At 46.4% G+C, this 22,195-nt stretch overlaps 1 protein-coding gene across 12 annotated transcripts in view; it reads left to right on the forward strand.

Moving 5' to 3' along the window:
* Nucleotides 1–22,195, forward strand: part of OXNAD1 (oxidoreductase NAD binding domain containing 1) — a 45,339-nt gene that overhangs the window by 8,167 nt on the left and 14,977 nt on the right. For 10 of the 12 annotated variants that reach the window (XM_043474798.1, XM_043474796.1, XM_043474791.1 and 7 more), the window contains 3 exons: nucleotides 1,481–1,598; nucleotides 1,918–1,981; nucleotides 17,262–17,368. In XM_043474798.1, coding sequence (XP_043330733.1) covers nucleotides 1,489–1,598; nucleotides 1,918–1,981; nucleotides 17,262–17,368 — 281 coding nt within the window. In that variant the 5' untranslated portion in view covers nucleotides 1,481–1,488. Of the gene's footprint in view, nucleotides 1–1,480; nucleotides 1,599–1,917; nucleotides 1,982–16,876; nucleotides 16,993–17,261; nucleotides 17,369–22,195 lie in introns of those variants that run through there. The other 2 variants (XM_043474799.1, XM_043474800.1) reach the window with 2 other exon arrangements.

Genomic DNA, 22,195 nt, shown 5'->3' on the forward strand with positions numbered 1-22,195 from the left:
AGTGGCCATCCTTAGCAGTGTGCTTGCTTGCGAAGTTGCTTCAGTCATGTCAGACTCTTTTCGATCCCATTGACTGTAGGGTTAGATGCTTGTGTCCTTGGGATTCTGTAGGCAAGAGTACTGGAGTGGGTTGCCATGCTCTTCCCCAGGGGATCTTCCCAGCCGAGTGATCGAACCCATGTCTTTTATGTCTCCTGCATTGGCAAGTGAGTTCTTTACCACTAGCACCACCTGGGAAGCCCTTTTAAGCAAAGAAGGATTTAAGAATTAGCAGAGAAAGAACAGAGTGATAGGAAGCAAAAACAAATATATCATCTGACTCCCGATGAGTGGTTTTCCTGATAGGCAGTAGTTTTTAGAATTTGATGTGTTGGAGAATCTTTCTGTTTTTTTTTTTTTCTTTAAACTTGATTTTGAAATTTGACATGTAAGCGGAAGTACATAAATCTTAAGACTGCTTGGTTGAATTTTTAAGACAAAATTTTTTGGGGGGAGCAATTTTAGGTTCACAGCAAGATTGAGGGCAAGTACAGAGGTTTCCTCTGTGCCTGCCCCCACATATGCACAGCCCCCCATCGTCCACAGCCCCCACTGGAGTGGGGCCTTGGTTATAATCGGTGAACCTTCACTGATCCGGAGAGCCATCCCAAGTCTTAACAGCATGCTCACTCTTGGTGTTGTATGTTCTGTGGATGTGGACAAACGTATGATGACATGTATCCATCATTATGGTACCATTTGGAGTATTTTGACTGCTCTGAAACTCCTCTTGTGTTGGAGGAATTTTTTTCACAATGAAAATACCCATATAATCAACATTCAGATTAAGAAACAACTTTGTTACAGCCACCTCACCATGGGTAACTGCTCATTTGATTTCCAGCTCCACAGGTTCATTTTTTTCTGTTTTTGTACTATGTATGACTGGACTCGTAGAATAGGTGCTTTGTATAGGTGCTCTTTTGAGTCTTTTCTGTCATTCTTTTCATTTACTGAGATATTTGTGTTATTTATTTTACTGCCTGTGGTTGGAGTCTGTTTATTCTCATTGCTGTGAACCTCAGAAAATTTGTCTGCCCTTTTCTCTTTATCTCTTAAGAAATATTAAAGACTTATGTGGTGCTCTGGGCAGAATATAATTACTAGGCAGTTATAAAATATGCTGTCCTCTTCTGTGATAGTGTAAGATCAGTCCCGGAAGCTTGGTCAGAGATTTTGGAAACTAATAGAGGACAGGAATATTTGACAGCACCGATAATTATTGATACATATGCATGTGTTGTGGGGATCAGTTGACTCAACTCTAAATAGCAGCAGCAGTTTTGTCAGGGTAAAGTTAGGTTTTTAATTGTTTTGCTGTTAGATCAGCTCATGGCATCAGCAACAAAAATCCAAACTCTTCTTCACTGGCCCCTAAGACAGTCTGATGTTTCCCTCCTTTTTCTTGGAAAGTTGTGACTTTGAGTTTGCTGTCTCCCAGGAAGCACCATGGTGGTCGTGATCCCCAGGCTGCTGCGAGGCTCTGTGGGCGCCATCTGCACTCAGGCGGCTCCGCTGCGATTGACACCCAGTGCTTTGCGCCACCTCACTAGGAGCAGGTGAGTGGTCACCTTCAGTGTCGTTTGCGGTGGATTTTCAAAGAGCCTGGACCTGCTGAAGACGGTGGGAGGCAGGTCGTAGCATCTTTCTGAACTGTGCCTGCTGTCAGTGGGTCGTAAGCTTTGGTTAGTTTATAGATTCCTATGGGCTGTTCTCTAGGATCCATAATGTTATATTGTATCCTGGACAGCCAGTTATATTGTGTACTGGATGGCGTTCCTTTCCACTCACAGGTACTGGATAGTCACGATAATTAATACTGTAATTAATTTTTAGGAGGGTAATACTTAAGTAACCTAATTTTACTTTCTATTAAAGTGTAATGAAATCCAAAAGGAGACCTGATCACTTGGAGAGAACCGCAGATGTCGTTCGCCAGGAGGTTTGTATCTCGGGCCAGGGCAGGTTCTCCTAGCTTGCAGTCTGCACACGGTTAGGCCCGGCTTACCACGGCGGCTTTAGATGAGCTTGAATCCCTTTGAGGGACAGTCCGGGCAGGTTTGTTATATTTCTCTCCAGAACTTCTCCAAATGTGACATAGGACAACTGATTTGAAAAGACGATAGCCGAATACTCCAGTCATTCCCTTGAAACTCAGAATGGATGGATTTGTTTCTGATGAAGGGAGTGTTGTAGCAACGGAGGGAACTGACCTCACAGGCATAAGGTTTAGGGTGCTATTTTAGGAAGAGATCTTCCTTTAGAGCCTCAATTTTATGAGTAGCTTGCCTTTTCTTTCTCTTTTTGGCACCATGTCTCAAAGTCCTTGTTCTTATCCCTACTTTAGAACACCTTCTTATTTCATCAAAAGGGAGAAAGTACTAACATCTGAGAAAGGAAGGTGAGTGAGCTCTCATTACCTTCCCATGTGCAGAATTTTTCCTCCACATTCAGACCATGGAAGGGCTAATCCACCAACCCGAAGGGGTGTCACGGGCTGGAAAGTAAAGGATCCTCACCCTTTACCTCCGTGAGTAACCCCATTTTCTTTTAAAAACATAAATTAGATATTTGATTTTTTTTTTGAATGATTCTTCAAATACTTGGTTTGTGTTTAGCTTAGTTTTATAAGTATTTTTAACAGTTAAAAAACTATGTATTTTATATAAAGAAGGATTATCCACTTCTATAAACATGGTCAGAAATTATATTGTTGCTGTAGTTTAGTTTTTAGTATTAATAATAGAATTTAATGTAAGAGAGCATTATTTAGGCTCCACTTTTCAAGCTTATTCTACTTTCAGAAAATTGCTTTGGGACCAAGAGTGGTGTATTTGTGGATTCAGCTTTAAGCCCGTGTGTTTTTGAGGAGTCTGTGTAAAAGTAGTTCAGCATAATAGATTTATGGATGTGTAGGAAAATATGCTTTTCCCACTGATGATAAATCTGAAAGTACTTTTTTTGGTTTGTTCAACACACAAAAGTGCTGATTCTGTAAATGTGGTATTTGTTAGAATTCCTTTTTGAAAAGTGAAATCTTGCCAGTTTTGAAGAAAAAGCAGTTTATTTAGCAGGCTTGGACTGTACTTTTTTCTTTTGTATTTTGAGGCAGGTAGAATTAGAGTTGAGTTTGGCAGCCTTTCCTTTAAGGGGCCAGATAGTGAGTGTTTTAGGCTTCCAGGGCCAAGCTTAGTTACAACTACAAAACTGCCTTTGTCGTGTGAGGATGGCCCTAGGCAGCATGTGGGCAGATTGGTGGGGCTGTTTGCCAGTGAGATGGTATTTACCAGAACACCCGGATTTGGCCTGTGGTTTGATTGTATTTTGCCAGTCCCTCAGTTAGAGTAGCAATTCAAAATTTGCCAGGACAAAACTATGGAGACTTGTGAGAGGTTATTTTGAGCCAAGTTGAAGAAAACTTGACAGAAAGTCAGTGTAAGCTCTGTTAGTGTGAACAGCTGAGGGTTTTCACGCCTGGAAGTCAGAGATTTGTGGGGTAACTCCAGTTGTGGCATCGCTTCGGGGGAGGCGGGGGCGGGTTTTTTCCAGCGGCCACTCCTCTCCTGTTTCTCATTTCCATTCCTCCACCACAGAAGGAGAGCAGGAGCTGGGGGCGGGGGCTGGGTGAAGCTTAGGGGCGTCGGGAGCCGTGACCTCCGCAGTGTGAGGTGACCGCCGCCGTGTGAGGCGACCTCGCGGTGTGAGGTGACATTGTGAGGTGACCGTCGCGGTGTGAGGTGACCGCCGCCATGTGACGTGACCTCCGCGGTGTGAGGTGACCGCCGCGGTGTGAGGTGACCGCCACCGTGTGAGGTGACCGCCGCCGTGTGAGGTGACCGCCACCGTGTGAGGTAACTGCCACCATGTGAGGTGACCGCCATGGTGTGAGGTGACCAGGGCCTCACCCAGAGGGCACATTATTCCCCCGCCCCTCCCTTGCCGTAGAGCAGGCCCTCAGCTTGGACGCAAGGGCACTGCCGGCTCCTCAGGTCTGGCTGGATCACGTCCGCGTTCCCTCATCTGCCGGCCCTGCCGTGTGGCGAGAGCGCTTCACAGACGTCCCCACATGTCACTTCCCGTCAGCTCCAGCCCGGGAGGCAGCCCAAGGGTCTCTTGGCCCCTGCCTCTTCAGCAGAGGGGACAGAGCCTGGAACCAGAGGGGAGCGCCACGTCTCTGATTCCTGGTCCCTAGGACCCTGCGTCCTGAACAGGGCGCTCACCCCACCGGGAGGGTCCTTTCTGGACTCGCAGGGTTCCCTTTGCAGGATCCCTGAACGACCATCCTGTGACATTAACACCTCTTACCTGGGCCCTGTAGAGTCCTGCTGATGCTGGGAACTGAGCTCTGAACTCGGGCTCACGTTTTTTCCTTTTAAGGATCCAGTATAAGCAGTCTGGATAACCTTAGAGATGTCAAGGAGATCAGAGTAGAGATACTGCAAGGCAATAAGGATTATTCAGGCAAGACTAAGCTTTCACCCCAGGAGTCACTCACTCCCTGCTCGGCCTCTATGGAGGACTGGCTTTCTGAGCAAGACATACTCTTTTCATCAATTACTGGGAGATTTTGGTAATGAAAGAATTTTAAACTTACTAATCCTTATGTTTTCTTTGAGAAATATACCAGACGCTAGGCTAGGTCCTGGGGCTGCAGTGTTGAAAACGATAGATAAGGTTCCTAATCTCAGATTCTCAGTGGTCAGAAGAAACTGATTCTGTGCACCTGATTAATTCTAGTGCACTAATCCTTTTGCTCCCTCCCTCTCTTTTTTTCTTTCTTTTTAAAAAAATTAAGTTTATTTTTATCAAAGTGTGATTGATTGACAGTATCATGTTGGTTTCAGGTGCCCAGCACAGCGGTCAGTTATACACATGCACACTTAGATGTGTGTGTGTCTTTCCAGGTTCTTCACTCACAAGTTATTACAAAATACTGAGTTTAGTTCCCTGTGCTATACAGTAGGCCCTTGTTGATTATCTATTTTATATATAGTAGTATGTGTGTCTTAATCCCTGACTCCTAACTTACTCCTACCCCTCTCCCTTTTGTCTCTATTTTGTAAATAAGTTCATTTGTATCATTTTTTTAGATTCCGCATATAACTGATACCATATGATACTTGTCTTTTTCTCTCTCTGGCTTCAGTTCATATTATAATCTCTAGGTCCATCCATGTTGCTTTAAATGGCATGTTTCATTCTTCTTTATGGCTGAGTAGTATACCATTATATACATACATATATATATATATATATATATACACACACACACACACACTCACATACATACATACATATGTATTATATATATACGTACCACATTTTCTTTGTCCATTCATCTGTCAATGGACATTTAGGTTGCTTCCTTGTCTTAACTGCTGTAACCATTGGGTTGCATGACAAGGGATCAAACCTGTGTCCCTTGTATTAAAAGGCAGATTACCATTGGACCACCAGAGAAGTCCCTCGTAATTTTGATTTGCATTTCTCTAATAATGAGCATTGTTGAGCATCTCTTCATGTGTTTATTGGCCATCTGTATATCTTCTTTGGAGAAGTGTCTATTTAGATCTTCTGCCCAGTTTTTGATTGGGTGGTTTGATTTTTGATTTAAGCTGTGTAGTCTATTTGTATATTTTGGAGATTAATCCTTTGTTGGTTGCATTGTTTACAAATTTTTCTCCCATTCTGTAGTTGTCTTTTCATTTTATTTATGGTTTCCTTTGCTTTCCAAAAGCTTTTAAGTTTAATTAGGCCCCATTTGTTTATTTTTGTTTTTATTTCTATTACTCTAGGAGATGGATCCAATAGGATACTGCTATAATTTATGTCAGAGTGTCCTGCATATATTTTCCTCTAGGAGTTTTCTAGTATCCAGACTTGCTTTTAAGTCTCTGATTCACTTTGAGTTTATATTGGTCTGTAGTGTTAGGGAACATTCTAATTTTATTTTTTTTACATGTAGATGTCCAGTTTTTCAAGCACCACTTATTGAAGAGACCATCTTTCTCCATTGTGTATTTTTGCCTCCATCATAGATTAATTGACTATAGGTCTATGGGTTTATTTCTAGGCTTTCTATCCTGTCTGTTGATTTATATGTTTGTTTTTATGCCAGTACCCTACTCTTGATGACTGTAACTTTGTAGTATAGTCTGAAATCATGAGTCTGATTCCTACAGCTATACTTTACTTCCTCCAGATTGTTTTGGCTCTTCAGGATCTTTTGTATTTCCATACAAATTAAAACATTTTTGGTTCTAGTTTTATGAAAAATGCCTTTGATAATTTGATAGGGTTTTCATTGAATCTATAGATTGCATTGGTTAGTATAGTCATTTTGACAATATTGATTTTTCCAATCCAAGAACATGGTATATCTTTCCATCTGTTTGTGTCATCTTTGATTTCTTTCATCAGCATCTCATAGTTTTCAGAGTACAAGTCTTTTATCTCCTAAGGTAGGTTTATTCCTAGGTATTTTATTCTTTTTGATGTGATAGTGAATGTGGTTGTTTCCTTTCTCTTTCTGATCTTTCATTGTTAGTGTATAGGAATGCAGCAGATTTCTTGTGTTAATTTTCTATCCTACAGCTTGACTTAATCACTGATGAACTCTAGAAGTTTTCTGGTAGCATCTTTAGGATTTTCTATGTATAGTATAATGTCATCTGCAAACAGCAACAGTTTTACTTCTTTTCCAATATGGATTCTGCCCCAGCCTTTTTTTCTCTGATTGCAGTGACTGGGACTTGCAGAAGTTTGTTGAATAAAAGTGGCAAGAGTGGACATCTTTGTGTTATTCCTGATTTTAGAGGAAATGCTTTCAGCTTTTCACTGTTGAGTATGATATTAGTTGTGGGTTTGTCATATATGACTTTTATTATGTTGAGGTGGGTTCCCTCTAAGCCCACTTTCTGGAGAGTTTTTAATCATAAATGGATGTTTAATTTTATCAAAAGCTTTTTCTGCATTTATTGAAATGGTCCTGTGGTTTTTGTTCTCCAATTTGTTAATGTGTTATGTCACACTGATTGATTAGTGGATATTAACACATTATTGATTGGGGAATTTTTGCAGAAATTAATGCTTGTAGCCAGTGATTTGTTATGTAAGTGAATATTGAAACATGGTGGTCAATAACATTTGGGTAACAAAAGACGTATAAGTATGTCCCTTGTCAATGATGTGTTAAAAAATTCTTGCATCCTTGGGATAAATCCCACTTGGTCAGGGTGTGTGATTCTTTTAATGTATTGCTGGATTCAGTTTGCTAGTATTTTGTTGAGGATTTTTGCATGTATGTTCATCAGTGATGTTGGCCTGTAATTTTCTTCTTTTTGTGGTATTTGTGTCTGGTTTTGAAATCAGGGTGATGGTGGCCTTATAGAATGAGTTTGGAAGTATTCCTTCCATTGCAATTATTTTGGAATAGTTTCAGAAGGAAAAAGTTAACTCTTTTCTAAGTGTTTGATAGAATTTGCCTGTGAAGCCATCTGTTCCTGGAGTTTACTTTGTTGGGAGTTTTTAAATCACAGTTTCAATTTCAGTACTCGTAATTGGTTTGTTCATATTTTCTCTCCCTTGCTGGTTCATTCTTGGGAGATTGTACGTTTCTAAGGATTGGTCCATTTCTTCCAGGTTGTCCATTTTATTGGCATATAGTTTTTTTGTAGTAGTCTCTTATGGTCCTTTGTATTTCTGTGATGTCAGTAGTAACTTCTTTTACATTTCTAATTTTACTGATTTAGGCCCTCTTCCTTTTTTTCTTGATGAGTCTTGCTAAAGGTTTATCAATTTTGTTTATCTTTTCAGGAAATCAGCTTTTAGTTTCATTCATCTTTTTATTTTCTTTATCTCTATTTCATTTCTGCGCCAATCTTTATGACTTCTTTCTTTCTACTAACTTTGGGTTTTGTTTGTTCTTTTTCTAGTTGCTTTAGATGTAAGGTTAGATTGTTATTTGTGAGTTGTCTCATTCCTTAGGTAAGCTTGTATTGCTATAAACTTACCTCTTAGAACTGCTCTTGCTGCATCCCATAGGTTTTGTACGGCTGTGTTTTCATTTGTTCTTAGGTATTTTTTAATCTCCTCTTTGATATCTTCAGTGATTCATTGGTTGGTTAGTAGCTTACTGTTTAGCCTCCATATGTTTATTGCAGTTTTTTCCCCTGTAATTGATTTCTAATCTCATAATGTTGTGGTTGGAAAAATTACTTGATATGATTTCAGTTCTCTTAAATTTACTGAGGCTTGCTTTGTGGCCTCGCATGTGAGCTGTCCTGGAGAGTGTTCCATGTACATTTGAACCTTGCTACTTTCAGATGGAATGCTCTATAAATATCACTTAAGTCCATCTGATCTAATGTGTCATTTAAGATCTGTGTTCTTTTATTCTGTCTGGATGATCTGTCCATTGATGTAACTATTACGGCGTTACTGTCAGTTCTCACTTTTTGTCTGTTAACATTGGCCTCATATACTGAGGTGCTTCCTGTGCTGGGCACACATGTTTACAATTGTTCCATCTTCTTCTTGGATTGATTCTTTGATCATCTTCAAAGTGGACACACTTTGATCAGAGATCAGCGTGTCTTTCTTTATTTCTTGTAACAGTCTTTATTTTAAAGTCCATTTTCTCTGATACAAGTATTGCTACTCCTGCTTTCCTTTGATCTCTATTTGCATAGACTGTCTCTTTTCATCCCCTCACTTTCAGTCTGTGTGTGTCACTAGATTTGAAGTAAGCCTCTTGTAGACATCATATATATGAGTCTTGTTTTTGTATCATTCAGCCAGTCTGAGTTTTTGATTGAAGCATTTAATTCATTTACATATAAGATAATTATCACTTATATATGTTCTTACAGTCTCCTACATATGAATGAGTTGTATTCTGGGAGTGCGTTTGTAAGTCCAGTTTGTTTGTAAGTTCAACAGAGTTAACCTAGGCATCCAGCTTTTACAGATAACTTTTACAGAGATGTGAACTCACGTGATTGGACATGTGAATGCATGTTGCATGTTTGAAAGTTAACAAATTGAAGGTTCCTATGTAGGGGACTTACTGCCATTTTGTCAATTGTTTTGGATCTGTTTTTGTAGGTATTTTTTTCTTCCTTTGCTGCTCTTTTTGTTCTTCTGTGATATGATGACTATCTTTAATGTTGTGTTTGGATTCCCTTTTCTTTTTTGTGTATATACCTATTATAGATCTTTCACTTGTGGTTATCGGGTTTTGATATAGCAGTCTGTATGTGTATATATATGATGGTTTTAAGTTGCTGGTCTCTTAATTTCAAATGCATTTCAAGTGCTGTGTGCTTGTACTCACCTCATGATTACTGGTTTTGAGGTGACTCATATTTGTGTGTGGATTTTTTACTCTCTTTACTGTATGTTTGTCTTCACCAGTGAGCCTTCCCATTTCATCATTCTCTTGTTTTTAGTTGTGGCCTTTCCTTTTCCACTTAGAGAAGTTCCTTTAGTATTTGTTGTAAAGCCAGTCTGGTGGTGCTGAATTCTTTTAGCTTTTGCTTGTCTGTAGAGCTTTTGATTTCTTCGTCAGCTCTAAAGGAGAGCCTTGCTGGGGGTGTTCTTGGTTGTAGGTTTTTCTCTGTCATCACTTTGAATATTGTGTATCATGCCACCCTCTTCTGGCCTGCAGAGGTTTTGTTTTGATTTTGTTGTGCTTTGATACCAAGTTGGAGGCTACTTGGGGCTTCCCTGGTGGCTCAGACGGTAAAGAATCTGCCTGCAGTGTGGGAGACCCAGGTTCAATCCCTGGGTCTGGAACGTCTCCTGGAGAAGGAAATGGCAATCCACTCCAGTATTCTTCCTTGGGAATTCCATGGACAGAGGAACCTGGCGGCTGCAATCCATGGGGTTGCAAAGAGTCAGACATGACTTAGTCCTGGAAGAGATGATGGTGGCTTAGAGCAGGGTGGTAGGGATTGGGGTGGGGCTGATGGGATTCACAGGTGGGGTGGGGGGTCCACATAGATAGAAGAGGACAGGAGAGCCAGAGACTTGTAGCTTTGGGGTTTGGATAATCGGGGAGGATGATGGTGGGGGCTCATACTTGTTAAAACAGAGAACAAGTTTAGAGGAGGGAATAAAGGGCTCTGTTGGAGGATAGCCTTGGGGGGAGGTGGCAGGTGGATGGAGTTACAGGTTAGATGAGATTAGCCATGAGCTTTGTCAGCTCATGTCAGCTGTTGAATCTACATGGAAATTCATCATGCTGTTTTTACTGGTTTTGTATGTGCTTGAAATTTTCCATAGTGACAAAGGAAGAAATGTTGAGAGATAAAAGCGTTCTATGTCCGCTTATGTTGCTTGAGTTGGAAACTGAGGTCGGCAGTTGAATGTATGAGTTTGGAGTTCGCTGCTGGAGATAACCGTGTAAGCCACGTGGAGAGGAGGGGGCGGGCTTGCGGGACTGCCTATGATGCGCCCACATCTCGCAGTCAAGCGGAAGAGGACTAGCCAGTGGAGGAAACGGGGCGGGAGGGTGATGAGCAGGGGTGGGTGAAGCCAGGGGGAGGAGCGCTTCTGGGAGGGCGCAGGCAGCCACATGGATCCCGAGAGGCCAGCGCCAGGCATCGTGCAGTGGGTGGCGGGGCTGGAGTGACCACCTTCCATGCATCGCTGAGTGTGAATGCCTGCCAGACTGGAGGGGAGTCGAGTGGGAAATAAGAAAGTGGAGCCAGGACCGTGGACTGCTCTTCAGTTTTTTATGTGGATGGGAGCAGAGACATGGGGTAACAGCTTGATGAAGGGAGAGGCTTGTCTTGTGTATTGTATTTTGAGAGGAAGCAGAGCATAGTAGTCAAGTGCCTGGATTCAAATCTCAGCTTTGCCACTTAGCAGCTCTGGGACCTCAGTTTTCTCACATGCAAAGCGGGGATGTTAGTGATACTCACTCCTTAGGGCTGTTGTGACAATAGAATCAATTACTGTGCATGCAGTGCCCAGTGAGCTCTGTCTGTGGGCGTTCACCGGCGTCTCCTCCTGTGGCGGGAGACCCTGGTGCGCATGTTGTCATGGAGACAAGCGAGAAGAGGGTGATGCCCGAGAGAGGGAAGGCTTGAGGGGCAGAGGGCACACTCAGTCCGGGTGGGCGGCTGAGTCTTTGGGAGGAGCGGGGAGAGTGTGTGGTCACACCAGGCTGCGGTGCTGACGGCTCAGCCACTGAAGAGGTCATACAGGTGGCAGGATGTGCGCTCCTTCCTCGTCAGTGATTTACTTCCGTAAAAACCTTCTCGTCATCGGATTCCCACTCATCAGGTTGCTCTATGGCCACAATTGAAATCATGTCTCTGGGCCTTGGTGTCCTTATGTGTAAGATGACACACTATCCTTGGTAATGACTAAATTTTCCTTTAGTCCTGCAATGCTCTGTGCCCCGATTGTGTTTTTTGTTTCAGGTTGTCTCCAGTCCTAACTTGGTCTAAATTTTTAAGCCAGCAAAAGAATGAATGGGTGTGGACGGGGGAAGGCAGCCGGGTTTCCTAGAGAAAGGCCCATTTCCTGCAGAGACTCCTGTAGCAGCAGGAACCTCAAAATACCATCCACAAAACCTCAGTTAGTGTGATGGCATTTCCTTTTAGGTGCTGACTCCATCAAAGCATGAGAAATGTGTGCTACTGAGAGCTGGCAAATGTATTGTTATATTGAATAGTAGAAGAGTTATTTTATGGAAAACTTCATTTCCTGCCGTGTGTTTTACCTTAGGACGTGGCCAGTTGAGGTTTCAGTTGTGAAATCTTCTGATTCATTGAGCATGAGAACAAGTACAAATGTTAAAACATGTAGTTTCTCCATCGTGTTTTGCCTTTTCACTAAAAGTAGAGAAAGAGTAGCATATAACCAGAGCCATGATGACAGATCTTAATTACATGAAATCATTTTCAGAATAAAAATGATGTGGCCTTCAAAAAGATTTTGTTAATGTTTTTCACTCTACATCGCCAGAAATCTGTATATAGTGAACAGTATTTGTATTAAGAAAATGAAATATTAAGAGGGAGACATGTCTTTAAAAATCCAGGATTGTGCAAGGTAGTTTGCATTTTTGCCTAGATTATTTAGACTAATAGCCACAGGAATGTTGCCTTTTGTAGTAATACAAGTAGGCAAAAAGCACCTGGGAACATTTTCATGAAGGCTCTCCAAATGAAAAGTGGACCTTTTCAATAGGAGGTGTAACTTCTTTCTCTTCTTCATTGAATTCTTTATTTGGACTTTGGCAGACAGTTGTTGATGGTATTTTACATGGTCTAGCGTTTGCTGACCAAGCAAGCTTGCGTTTCAGCTCAGTTCTCTGCACTTTCCCCCACCCCCCTCCCCCCCATGTCTATGAATGTCACTTCCCTGCCACCAGGTGACTCTTTGGGATGTGTTTAACGCTTGCACTTACCTAGATTTTAATGAATCTGACAGAAGCCCATTTAACTGTTATGGTGAAATAATCGAGCTTTTGGCTGTGTTTTCACGGATTATTATACTGAAAGAAAATAATGAAACCAAATGTTTCTTTTTTGTAAACCTAAAAAAAAAACTTGAGAATATTAATGTAACGGAGAGTCCCCTGATGATCGTGTTACTTGTCTTTGTAATAAGATGTTTAGAGTATGTGACTAGAGTATGTGAGTAGAGTCCTATCCCACGAAAAAAGTCCCTGTCTTCCGTGCCGTCTTCTATGTTTTGAATATGAACTAGGCCAGGCTTTCTTTAATGGTCTCCCATCTCCTTTCTTTCTTTCTGTTTTGACCATAAAAAGCTCCTGAATTTCTACTAACCTTTGTTTTAGAAACCAGTTTTAGGTCACTGATTGCAGCCATGAAATTAAAAGACGCTTACTCCTTGGAAGGAAGGTTATGACCCTCCTAGACAGCATATTTAAAAGCAGAGACATTACTTTGCCAACAAAGGTCCGTCCAGTCAAGGCTATGGTTTTTCCAATGGTCATGTATGGATGTGAGAGTTGGACGGTGAAGAAAGCTGAGCGCCAAAGAATTGATGCTTTTGAACTGTGGTGTTGGAGAAAGACTCTTGAGAGTCCTTTGGACTGCAAGGAGATCCAACCAGTCCATCCTAAAGGAGATCATTCCTGGGTGTTCATTGGAAGGACTGATGCTGAAGCTGAAACTCCAGTACTTTGGCCACCTGATGTGAAGAGTTGACTCACTGGAAAAGACCCTGATGCTGGGAAGGATTGAGGGCAGGAGGAGAAGGGGATGACAGAGGATGAGATGGCTGGATGGCATCACCGATTCGATGGACATAGGTTTGGGTAGACTCTGGGAGTTGGTGATGGACAGGGAGGCCTGGCGTGCTACAGTTCATGGGGTCGCAAAGAGTCAGACATGACTGAGCGACTGAACTGAACTAAGAGTTTTGATCCATTCTGCAAATATTGACTGAATCTTAACTATGTGTTTAGCCCTGTGGTTAAGGTAGGCAGTTGATCTAGATGTCCATTCTATCTCTTCCTGCCTGCAGGAGGCTTGTGGTCTGCGTGTGGAAAAGATGTGTTCATGAATATTTCTATTTACATAAAATGCTAAGTTAGGTTGAGAGGCTGGAGAGTGGAGGGAGGACCTGTGCAGTGCCCGGGGTGTGGGTGGGAGGGTGTCAGACAGGACTGAGGGCCCCCCATGCCCTCAGCAGGGCTTTGAAAGGTAGGCAGGTGTCAGGTGACCTTGAGGGCTGGCAGGCTGTCTGGTTGGGCTGGTACACCAAGAGGGGCTCGAGCTGGTGGGCGTTGCCCAGGCCTCTTAGCATTCTGTTTGCAGTTGAGTGTTAGGGAGCCCTTAGGAGTTTGGAGCGGGAGAGTGACCCACCAAGGTCCAACAGCCTATTGGCTGTTTTGAGGGCAATAAGAGGAAGGCTGAGGCAGAAATTTGTGCGAGAAGAGTGGGGCTCCTGGCTCAGGGTGGTGGTGGGTGAGCGAGGGGAGGAGATGGCATGAGGGGAGCTCATAGAGCTGGCTCCAGCATCAGGGATGAGCCCAACTGTGTGTGCCTGTGCCTGGTGTGGGGTTGACATGCTGAGTCCTGGGTGGACCCAGAACGGAAGCCCCAGCGGCGGGAGGCGGCTGCTTTTGCAAGCCCCTGGGGGAGGTACAGCCTTCTCCACCTCGGCCCCGCCGGGGCCAGTCCCCAGGATCCAGAAGGGTTGTGGAAGGAAGGAGTGTGGCGGGTTTAGTCATGCATGTCAGTGACTTTGCCGTCAGGACAGAGCTCTCAGGCTGTCAAGAGCCAGGCAGGCCTGGTGTGACTCTGGACTCAGCCATGCCCGAGTGATCGTGAGCACGTTACTGAACCTTTCTGTTTCCTCTTCTGCACAATGGAGGGTAACAGTTGTGTCTCTTGGGGTGGAATGTGGTTATCCGTATCAGCTGAGTGAATTAAGGTACGTTAACATGTACCCCAGAACCTGGAGTGCACCTGTGCTAGATACCTCTCAGATGTTGGCTGTCGTCACAGAGAGTGTGGCTGTGAGCCAACAGTTGGCAGAAAAGGAATGCTGAGTTGGGGTGAGGGGACAGTAGCTTTGGGAGTGCTTGAGGGCCTTGGCCCCAAGGTGGAGAGCAAGCCGGGGTGAGGCTTCTGGTGAGGAGTGGGAGGAGGAGCAAAGAAGGGGCAGGGGGACCAGGTCAGGAAGGCGGGGGGGGCCGGGTATCGGGGGAGTTCAGTGTCCCATGTCCCAGGCAAGGAGGAGGCCTCAGGATGTGGAGAGGAAGTTGGCAGCATCCGATTCGGAGAGATCAGGGAGGTTGAGAACTGAGACTGGGAGTTGAGTTTGGTTGTTGGAGAAGATGCCCACTAGCCCTGGGGCAAGTCATGGGAGGGGGGATGTCACGGGAGGGGGGACATCACAGGAGGGCAGCAGCCAGGTGATCGTGGGCACCGAGAGCATCCCGGGGGCAGGGAAGGTTCTGTTGGATGAGAGTATCGGTAGATTCCGGGGTTAAAAGCTGGATTTCTAAAATAAAGACAGCATGGCTTTAAGTTGGTTCTAGCAAAATAACGTGTAGGCTGTGGTTCCAAGACCACCATGCTGTCCGTGAGAACCGCCTCCTGAGTTTGGGTGCTCGGTCTTCGAGGCCCTGTGTGGCGGCAGCAATGACGTGACCTGTGCAGTGGTGCAGGGATCAAGTGTAAGATTGCCTTGTAATAACAGATACATACTGGTAGGCTTGTTACCGTTAATGTAGTAAGATACAGTAAACGCTTACTGAGCACTTACTGAGGGGCAGCAGTGTTACTCACACAGGCTTTGCATGAGTTGCATGTTGAAGCCTCCTGCCAGCTCTGTGAGGGACGAACGCTGTTCCTCTCACCAGGCTGAGTGAGGGGCTGGGCTCACTCGTGTGCCGGGGCTCACACCGCGGGTCCGTGGTGGAGCCAGGCTGCGGTAGCCTGCACTGTGGCTGTGGGACCCGTGCTGCAAACAGCCGTCCTCTGCTGCTTCCTCTTGTCGGCTGAATTGTTACGGACGGGCCGTTGGCATCGGGTATCATGTCTGATGAATCGGGGGTCTGGGGGGCAGGCTGGGTGTGGGGAAGGCTGGTGGGAGCTGAGTGAGGCAGTGTTCCAGGCAGGGTGGGCGGGGCTGGGATCACAGAGGCACAGGTCGGGGCTCCACAGGGCAGAGCTACCCCGCTTGCTCTCGGGTAGACGAGAGAGGGCCGGTGAGTGCTGAGAAAGGTCCTCAGTGGCAGGGATTTTACAGGGGCATGAGAAAGCCAGCACGTTTTCAGAGGTGTTTTGCAGTGAGGGAGATCACCAGCATCTGGAGAACTTTCCTGTGGAATTTTAGGAATTGTCTCCCACTGCTTGTTTGACTAGACTTGGTCCTACTGGAGAAAAGGGGCTGGATGAGCTCACATTCGTTGAAGGGACTGATGCTGAAGCTGAAGCTCCAATACTTTGGCCACCTGATGTGAAGAGTCGACTCATTAGAAAAGACCCTGATGCTGGCAAAGATTGAGGGCAGGAGGAGAAGGGGACGAGAGAGGATGAGATGGTTGGATGGCATCACCAACTCGAGGGACGTGAGTTTGAGTAAGCTCCAGGAGTTGGTGATGGACAGGGAGGCCTGGCGTGCTGCAGTTCATGGGGTCGCAAAGAGTCGGACACAACTGAGCGACTGAACTGAAACAGGCTCACGTTAGCAGGGGCGGCCCCCTGACCTTGACAGAGCCCCGGGACGCCCCCTGGTGGAGCTGAGAAGGTAACACAGGCAGAAAGGCTATGTTTGGACACCTGCTGCTGATGGGATTTGCTGCCAGAAGTGGAGCGGCAATCTTAGGAGGCGGGGAGAGTCTTACTGTCTTCTCTCTGCTGTGGTAAAAAAGTCCCAGCTCTGGGAGGAGGAGAAGAGACCCAAAGGCGGAAGAAACGAGGAGTGTCGGAAGTAGAACCATGTGGAGCTTGAGGAACGTGGGGTATGGATGACACTGAACTGAAGAGGGCCTGACTCAGGCCTGTTTAGAATTTTCTGAAAATCAGACATGTCATTTAAAACAGTGCTTCTCCAACGACCTGTAGCAAAAGTCTGTTTTCGTTGCTGTTTGAAGGTTGTGAACTGTTTATATCTTGTAAAATACAATAAAAATGAACTGGAAAAGATGAAGAAAGCAAAGACACAGGAAGTACACATCCAATTTGTTGTCTGTTGTCAGAGTCAGCAGAAACACAGTTTACTCTTCGAGATTTGCTAAACAAAAAGTTTCTAAGTGTTTGCTTTTCATGTCTGAAGTCAGCTTGACTTGGACTTTGGCAGGCTCAGAACAAACACAGGCTTGCGGCTGAGCGTGGCGCTCATTAACGTGCTTGCCCCAGAGCAGTCGGGCAGCAGGCAGGGCCTCACGGGGCTGGGGGGTGGGAGGCGCTCTTTCCAGAGCCCCCAGCCCGGTGCTGGCACATGCTGCACACTCAGCAAGTACGCGCCTGTTAAACAGTCCCCTTAAGAGACAGTTTTTATACACAGAATAAAATTCAGTGAGTAGGATAGCAAGTCTCCCAAAGTAGTTGAAATTCGTTCATCTGGTAGTAGGCAGAATTCTGAAGCAAAGTATGCTCTACCTTGTTTTGCAATTTTTGAAAACCACATCTTTGTAGATTAAAAAAAAAAAATGTAGTTACTAGAAAGCCAGTTTTTTTCTGAGTTGAGCGCCCCTAACCTCAGCCAGCATCGTCTTTTGGTTCCAGGTCGTTTCCGCAGCCAAGGTGTGTGGAGTGGCCAGCGAGTCCCCTTTGGTGAAGAGGCTCCGCCTGCTCGTTGCCGATAAAGACTTTTCTTTTAAGGCCGGCCAGTGGTAAGTGGCTCTTCTGTGTCCTCAGCGTGAGTGGTCAAGGTGCCATCAGATGCCAGAGCTGCTTTTTCCTTCTAGAAAGGACTTCTGTGACTACTTTTTCTCCTGGGGAAGAAGAATTCTAGGGCGTCTCCCTTCAGCCTGATACTCTTCCTGGCATGGAGAACCTGATTCCTTTCCTAGCCTCAGGGCCCCGCTTGGTTCTGAGCCTTGGAGCCTCTCAGCGTAGATGAAAGTTGCTTCCTTGAGTTTTCCGGAGGGAGACAGAGCAGCTAGTCGTAGTCCAGAGCGGCTAGTCGTAGTCCAGACCCCGTAACTCTGACAGTGATTCTCTTCTGCAGGACTGGCTGCCGACAGAATGCACTGCAGTCGTCCCCTCTGCTTCACTTACGTGTTGCTGTGGGTGGATACATTTAAAAAAAATCAGCCTTTATGTCAAATGCCTAGTAAATGCATGAGTCTGAAACTGGTTATGGCAACCAGTCTCCTCACAGAAGTGCCCGCCGTCTCGCCTGAATTCTGCAACCCTCGCACCTTGTCTGGGTTGAGTTGAAATATCTTGCTTACTTTGTTATCAGAACATCCCCCCAATCAGACCCAGCCCGCATCACTCTCATGACTGAGGGCTGGTCATTGTGCTGATGGGAGCAGCCCAGCTGTCCAGTGTTCCCGCTAGGGGCCTCACTGAGTGGCTCTGGAAGTTGGATCGTAAACGCAACCCGCATTTCCTTAGGAAAGGTGTGTTTGGGTGTCTGTTTCCTTTATTTAAATCCAGCATTCATTTCTAAATGAGTTTCTGGCATGTCAATCTTGGTCGTCTTTCTTAGGAGCCACTTGACTAATTTTGGCAGTCCATCTGGAAATGTGGTTTTGTTAGGAGGAGGATGTGTGATAATAGCAAGAGTTAGCAGGCTTGTGTTAATAGTTTGCTTTGAATTTAGAACCAGAAAACAAGATGCTGATTGCAATAATTTGCGCTTGTGAAGCAATTTACTGCAATCTTTGCACATGTTCAGTGATACATATTAAGTGCATTTGGGCTGTTTCGAGGGTGGGGGCGGTTGGCAACGTTTTTTACCCTTCAAAACTAGTTTAGCAGTTATTGCCTTGAAAAGTGCAAACTTCAATTATGAGGCTCTGTCTTTCAACGTTTCCCTTCTGGGGAGGTGTCTGTGTTCTGTGCACAGCGTTCTCTGTGTGCCTTCCGCTTGGAATGGTGCCGACTCTTGACCCCGGTGTCCCGATTAGAGAAAGCCTGTGCTGGGTTACCCTGCTGCTCCCGCGGTGTGCATGTGAGTGTGGTAGCACGTGCAAACTGTAGTTATCTCGTGAGAAGACGGCATTGCCTAGCGCTCTGCACAGATTAGGGTCTCCCCGTGCGCCTTGGTGGAAGACTCCTCAGGGCGGGTGGCACATAGGCGGTGTCACTGAATGGGTCTGGTAAGCCCGTCCGTGTGGGCGCTGGTTCAGTGCGTGCCGGGCAGAGGGCCGGCGTGGGGCGGGGGTCAGCCCCAGCTGGCCCGTGTTCCCTGCCAGGCGAGTCCGTCACTTGTCCCTGGCGCCCAGACCACTTCTGTAAAAGGCTGCTGCCTTAATACCGCCTCTCCGCACGGCTCTGGACGCTGTGAGCCCTTTGGCTGTGTGAGGTGATGGGCACCGCTCCGTCGGCCCTGTTGCCGGGATGGCCCTCTCGGCCCTTACCCCACGTGGCACTTGGGGGGTGGGAGGGAGAGTGGATGTGGCTGCTGTGCGCTTGCGGGGTCAGGGTGGTCGGAGTGAGAGCAGCTGGAGGTGAAGGGGAGGGCTCCCGCTGGGCCGTGATCCACGATCCACATCCCTAGACTCGTGAGCGGTGGCCCCCACTGACGCCTGCCAAACTCCGAGGGGAGGCGCAGAGCTGCCTCTGAGTGCGCAAGTGCATGCTCTGCGGCCTTGGGCCCTGACCCCCGGGTGGACACTCCAGCCTGGACCAGGGATGGTCTCCCGGGGCTGTTCGCTGCTGCGGTGCGTTCTTCCTGACCCTCTGGAGGAGACTGCTTCCTGTACTGGGAGACCACTCTCAGAGCTCACGCCATCCCATCCAGAGAGAAAGGCCGAAAGGGAAAATTCCTTCTGACCCGTTTCCCGCACGAGCAGGGCTGACCCTTCGGGGCTTCTCCCACCAGGATCTCATGGCTTAGCACGCAGCTCCCTGGGGAGTCCTGCGCTGGACCTTGCTCAGCACTCCCCCCGACAGAGGAGGGGAAGGATGGAGCTGGGCGTGGCCCTAGTGGTCTCCCCTCGCCCGTGAGTGCGCGGGGCTGCCATGTTCAGCGCCCCCTGTGCCGGTGCTGTGGGCGGGTCTGTCCCGGGGGCTGTGTCATGGTCCCAGTCTGCCGCTCTGCCTTTCCACCTGCTGGCTCTGCCTTCCCACCTGCCGCTCTCCCTTTCCACCTGCTGGCTCTGCGAGGTGGGCGGCTTCCTTTTTGCTCTGGGCTTCGGTTTCCATGTCCTTGAAGAGGAAAGACTAACACATCGGTGCTGTAGGATGTGTCAGGCATTTGGCACAGTGCCTGATGTTTCCTTTATGCATGTTTTTGGTGTCTGTTGTAGCCAGTGCTTTGCTCAGGCCTTCAGAGAGCACCTGTGCTGGTGAGGTCCTCTGAGGAGATCTGTGAGGTCCCGGGGACAGACTGAGCGCCTCGCCGGCCTCCTGTGCACTGAGGCCGCTGTGGGGAGAGCAGCCGGCCTGTGAGGAGTGGGCGGGCGCACGCCGCCGGTGCTCGCCGCCGCCCGGGCTGTGTGCACAGCACACCGGGGAGCAGGCGGCGCGTTTCTGAGTGGGGCAAGCTGTGTCTCTGACTTCATATGAGATAGCAGGATTTCATGCTTGAAAGTGCTCCAGGTAATGAGGTGAGAGGAGCCAGGTTAGAGAACTAGGACTCTCCCCCGCCTGCCAGCAGGGCAGCTGCACTGCGGCCGTAAACACTACTGCATCGGCCGACTCACAGGACCACGTGGGGGAGGTGCCGCGTTCCTGGGAGTCTTTGTACAGATGGTGTCCTCCTCCGCTGCCTGTCTGATGAGCAGTGTCTTTCAAGACTCCTCTGTGAAGTCTTTCCTGATTCCTCCATCCCTGGTGTAATTAACTTCTTTTTCCTCCCCTCCCCATGTCCCACCCACCCCCAAGCAGATTAAAAAAAATAATAAAATGCAGTAGCTTTATTAGTATTTTCCTGATAAAATCGGGATCACATGTTGGAGCTAAGTAGAAACCTGTACTAAGTACAGTACTTCCAGACCCATCTCAAGTGATGAACGTTCTCTCCCGCTGAATTTTTTCATAGCCCTGCTGCTGCTTTGCTGACTATACTAGTGCGCAGTCATGTCTGACTCTCCGCGACCCTTTGAACTGTGGCCCACCAGGCTTCTCTGTCCATGGCATTCTCCAGGCAGGAATACTGGAGTGGGTTGCCATTTCCTTCTCCAGGGGGTCTTCCCAACCCAGGGATTGGGTCAGACCCAAGGAGTCTCCTGTGTCCCCTTTATTTCAGGCAGATTCTTTACCTGCTGAGCCGTCAGGTTAATCTTCCTCCCATTAGGGAGGTTTGTGAGGGCGGGAACCAAGACAGACTTAAATCTTTACCGCCAGCACCAGCCTCCGTGCCTGTACATGGTCAGCAGATGCTGTCCGTCGTGTGTGCGGAGGAGGGCAGCTGAGAGCTGGGATCTCGGTGAAGCATGGTCACTCGGCTGTGGCTCGTGTGCTTGCTGTGTGCTGGGCCCCGGGGCGGGACAGGGCTGCCAGGTGTCACCTTAGACATGGATATGCGTGCTTCGCTGCAGAACGAGGCCCTTTCTCTCTGCTCTTCATGTACTCACTGTGAAGGACGTCATTTTTAACAGGGTGTGTGCGTGTGTGTGTGTGTGTGTGTGCAAAACTTTTTCTTTCTTGGAAAGATGTTTTACTAAATATGTATTGTGCATCTTTTCTTAAGCCTATTCAGATGAGGTTCTTCTGTAGCATTTCATGAAGGAGTCCTTTTTCCTAAAGATGGAGGGTTTCCAGAGTTACTAGAGAAGAGGGATTCCCTGTCAGTTACCTGAGAAAAAGTTCTTTATCATCATCAAGCAGCAGAGGGTGCTATAGTTTAGGAAATAAAGCAACAAAAATAGCTCAGAGATTATTTTTTTTAAACGCAGACCCTTTGGAAATGCCATTCACCTCTTCTCTGAAAGCATATAGCAGCAGTGTTAGTAAGTGTTAACTATAGTCTTTTAAAATTTGTATCTTGTCTGAAATGGAAAGGAAATTAAAGTGTTCATGGGAAAGAAGGAAGTAAATACAGGCGGAAATAACCTGGGGACCTTTTCTGGTGCACTTCCTGCCCAGAACTTGTTTTCTAAGGCTATAAAAAATGACCAGATACCTAAGGCCGGAGTTGAGAAGAGATCAGCTTCTAAGGCCATAGATCAGATCAGGAGAGGACGGGGGCGGGGGATGAGACTGTCGCCTTTTTTATTACACTGTCTGTCCTTGGCTGGCTGAGGAGCAGCTCTGATGGGTACATGAGTTTCCTGGATGTGGGGTTGGGAGTTCCCTGTGGTTCTCAGTTTCTAGTAGATTTCTCTTTCCTTTGTATGTCACTTGATTTATTGCATTTCCTAGCACCCTCACCCAAAAAAAGTTTGTGGCCTGCCATTATTGATGGCTTGAAACTCACAAGAGTTCTGCACTCTAGGAGAGTGCTTAGAAGCAAAGAAGGCAACTTGAGATTGTCAGAATTTAGGAGGCTGCATCACCTATTTAATTGAACTGGTCAAATGCCAGCAAGAGAGTTTTTGTTGCCT

This window comes from Cervus canadensis, chromosome 7 (genome assembly GCF_019320065.1).
Source record: "Cervus canadensis isolate Bull #8, Minnesota chromosome 7, ASM1932006v1, whole genome shotgun sequence".
Lineage (NCBI taxonomy): Eukaryota > Metazoa > Chordata > Mammalia > Artiodactyla > Cervidae > Cervus > Cervus canadensis.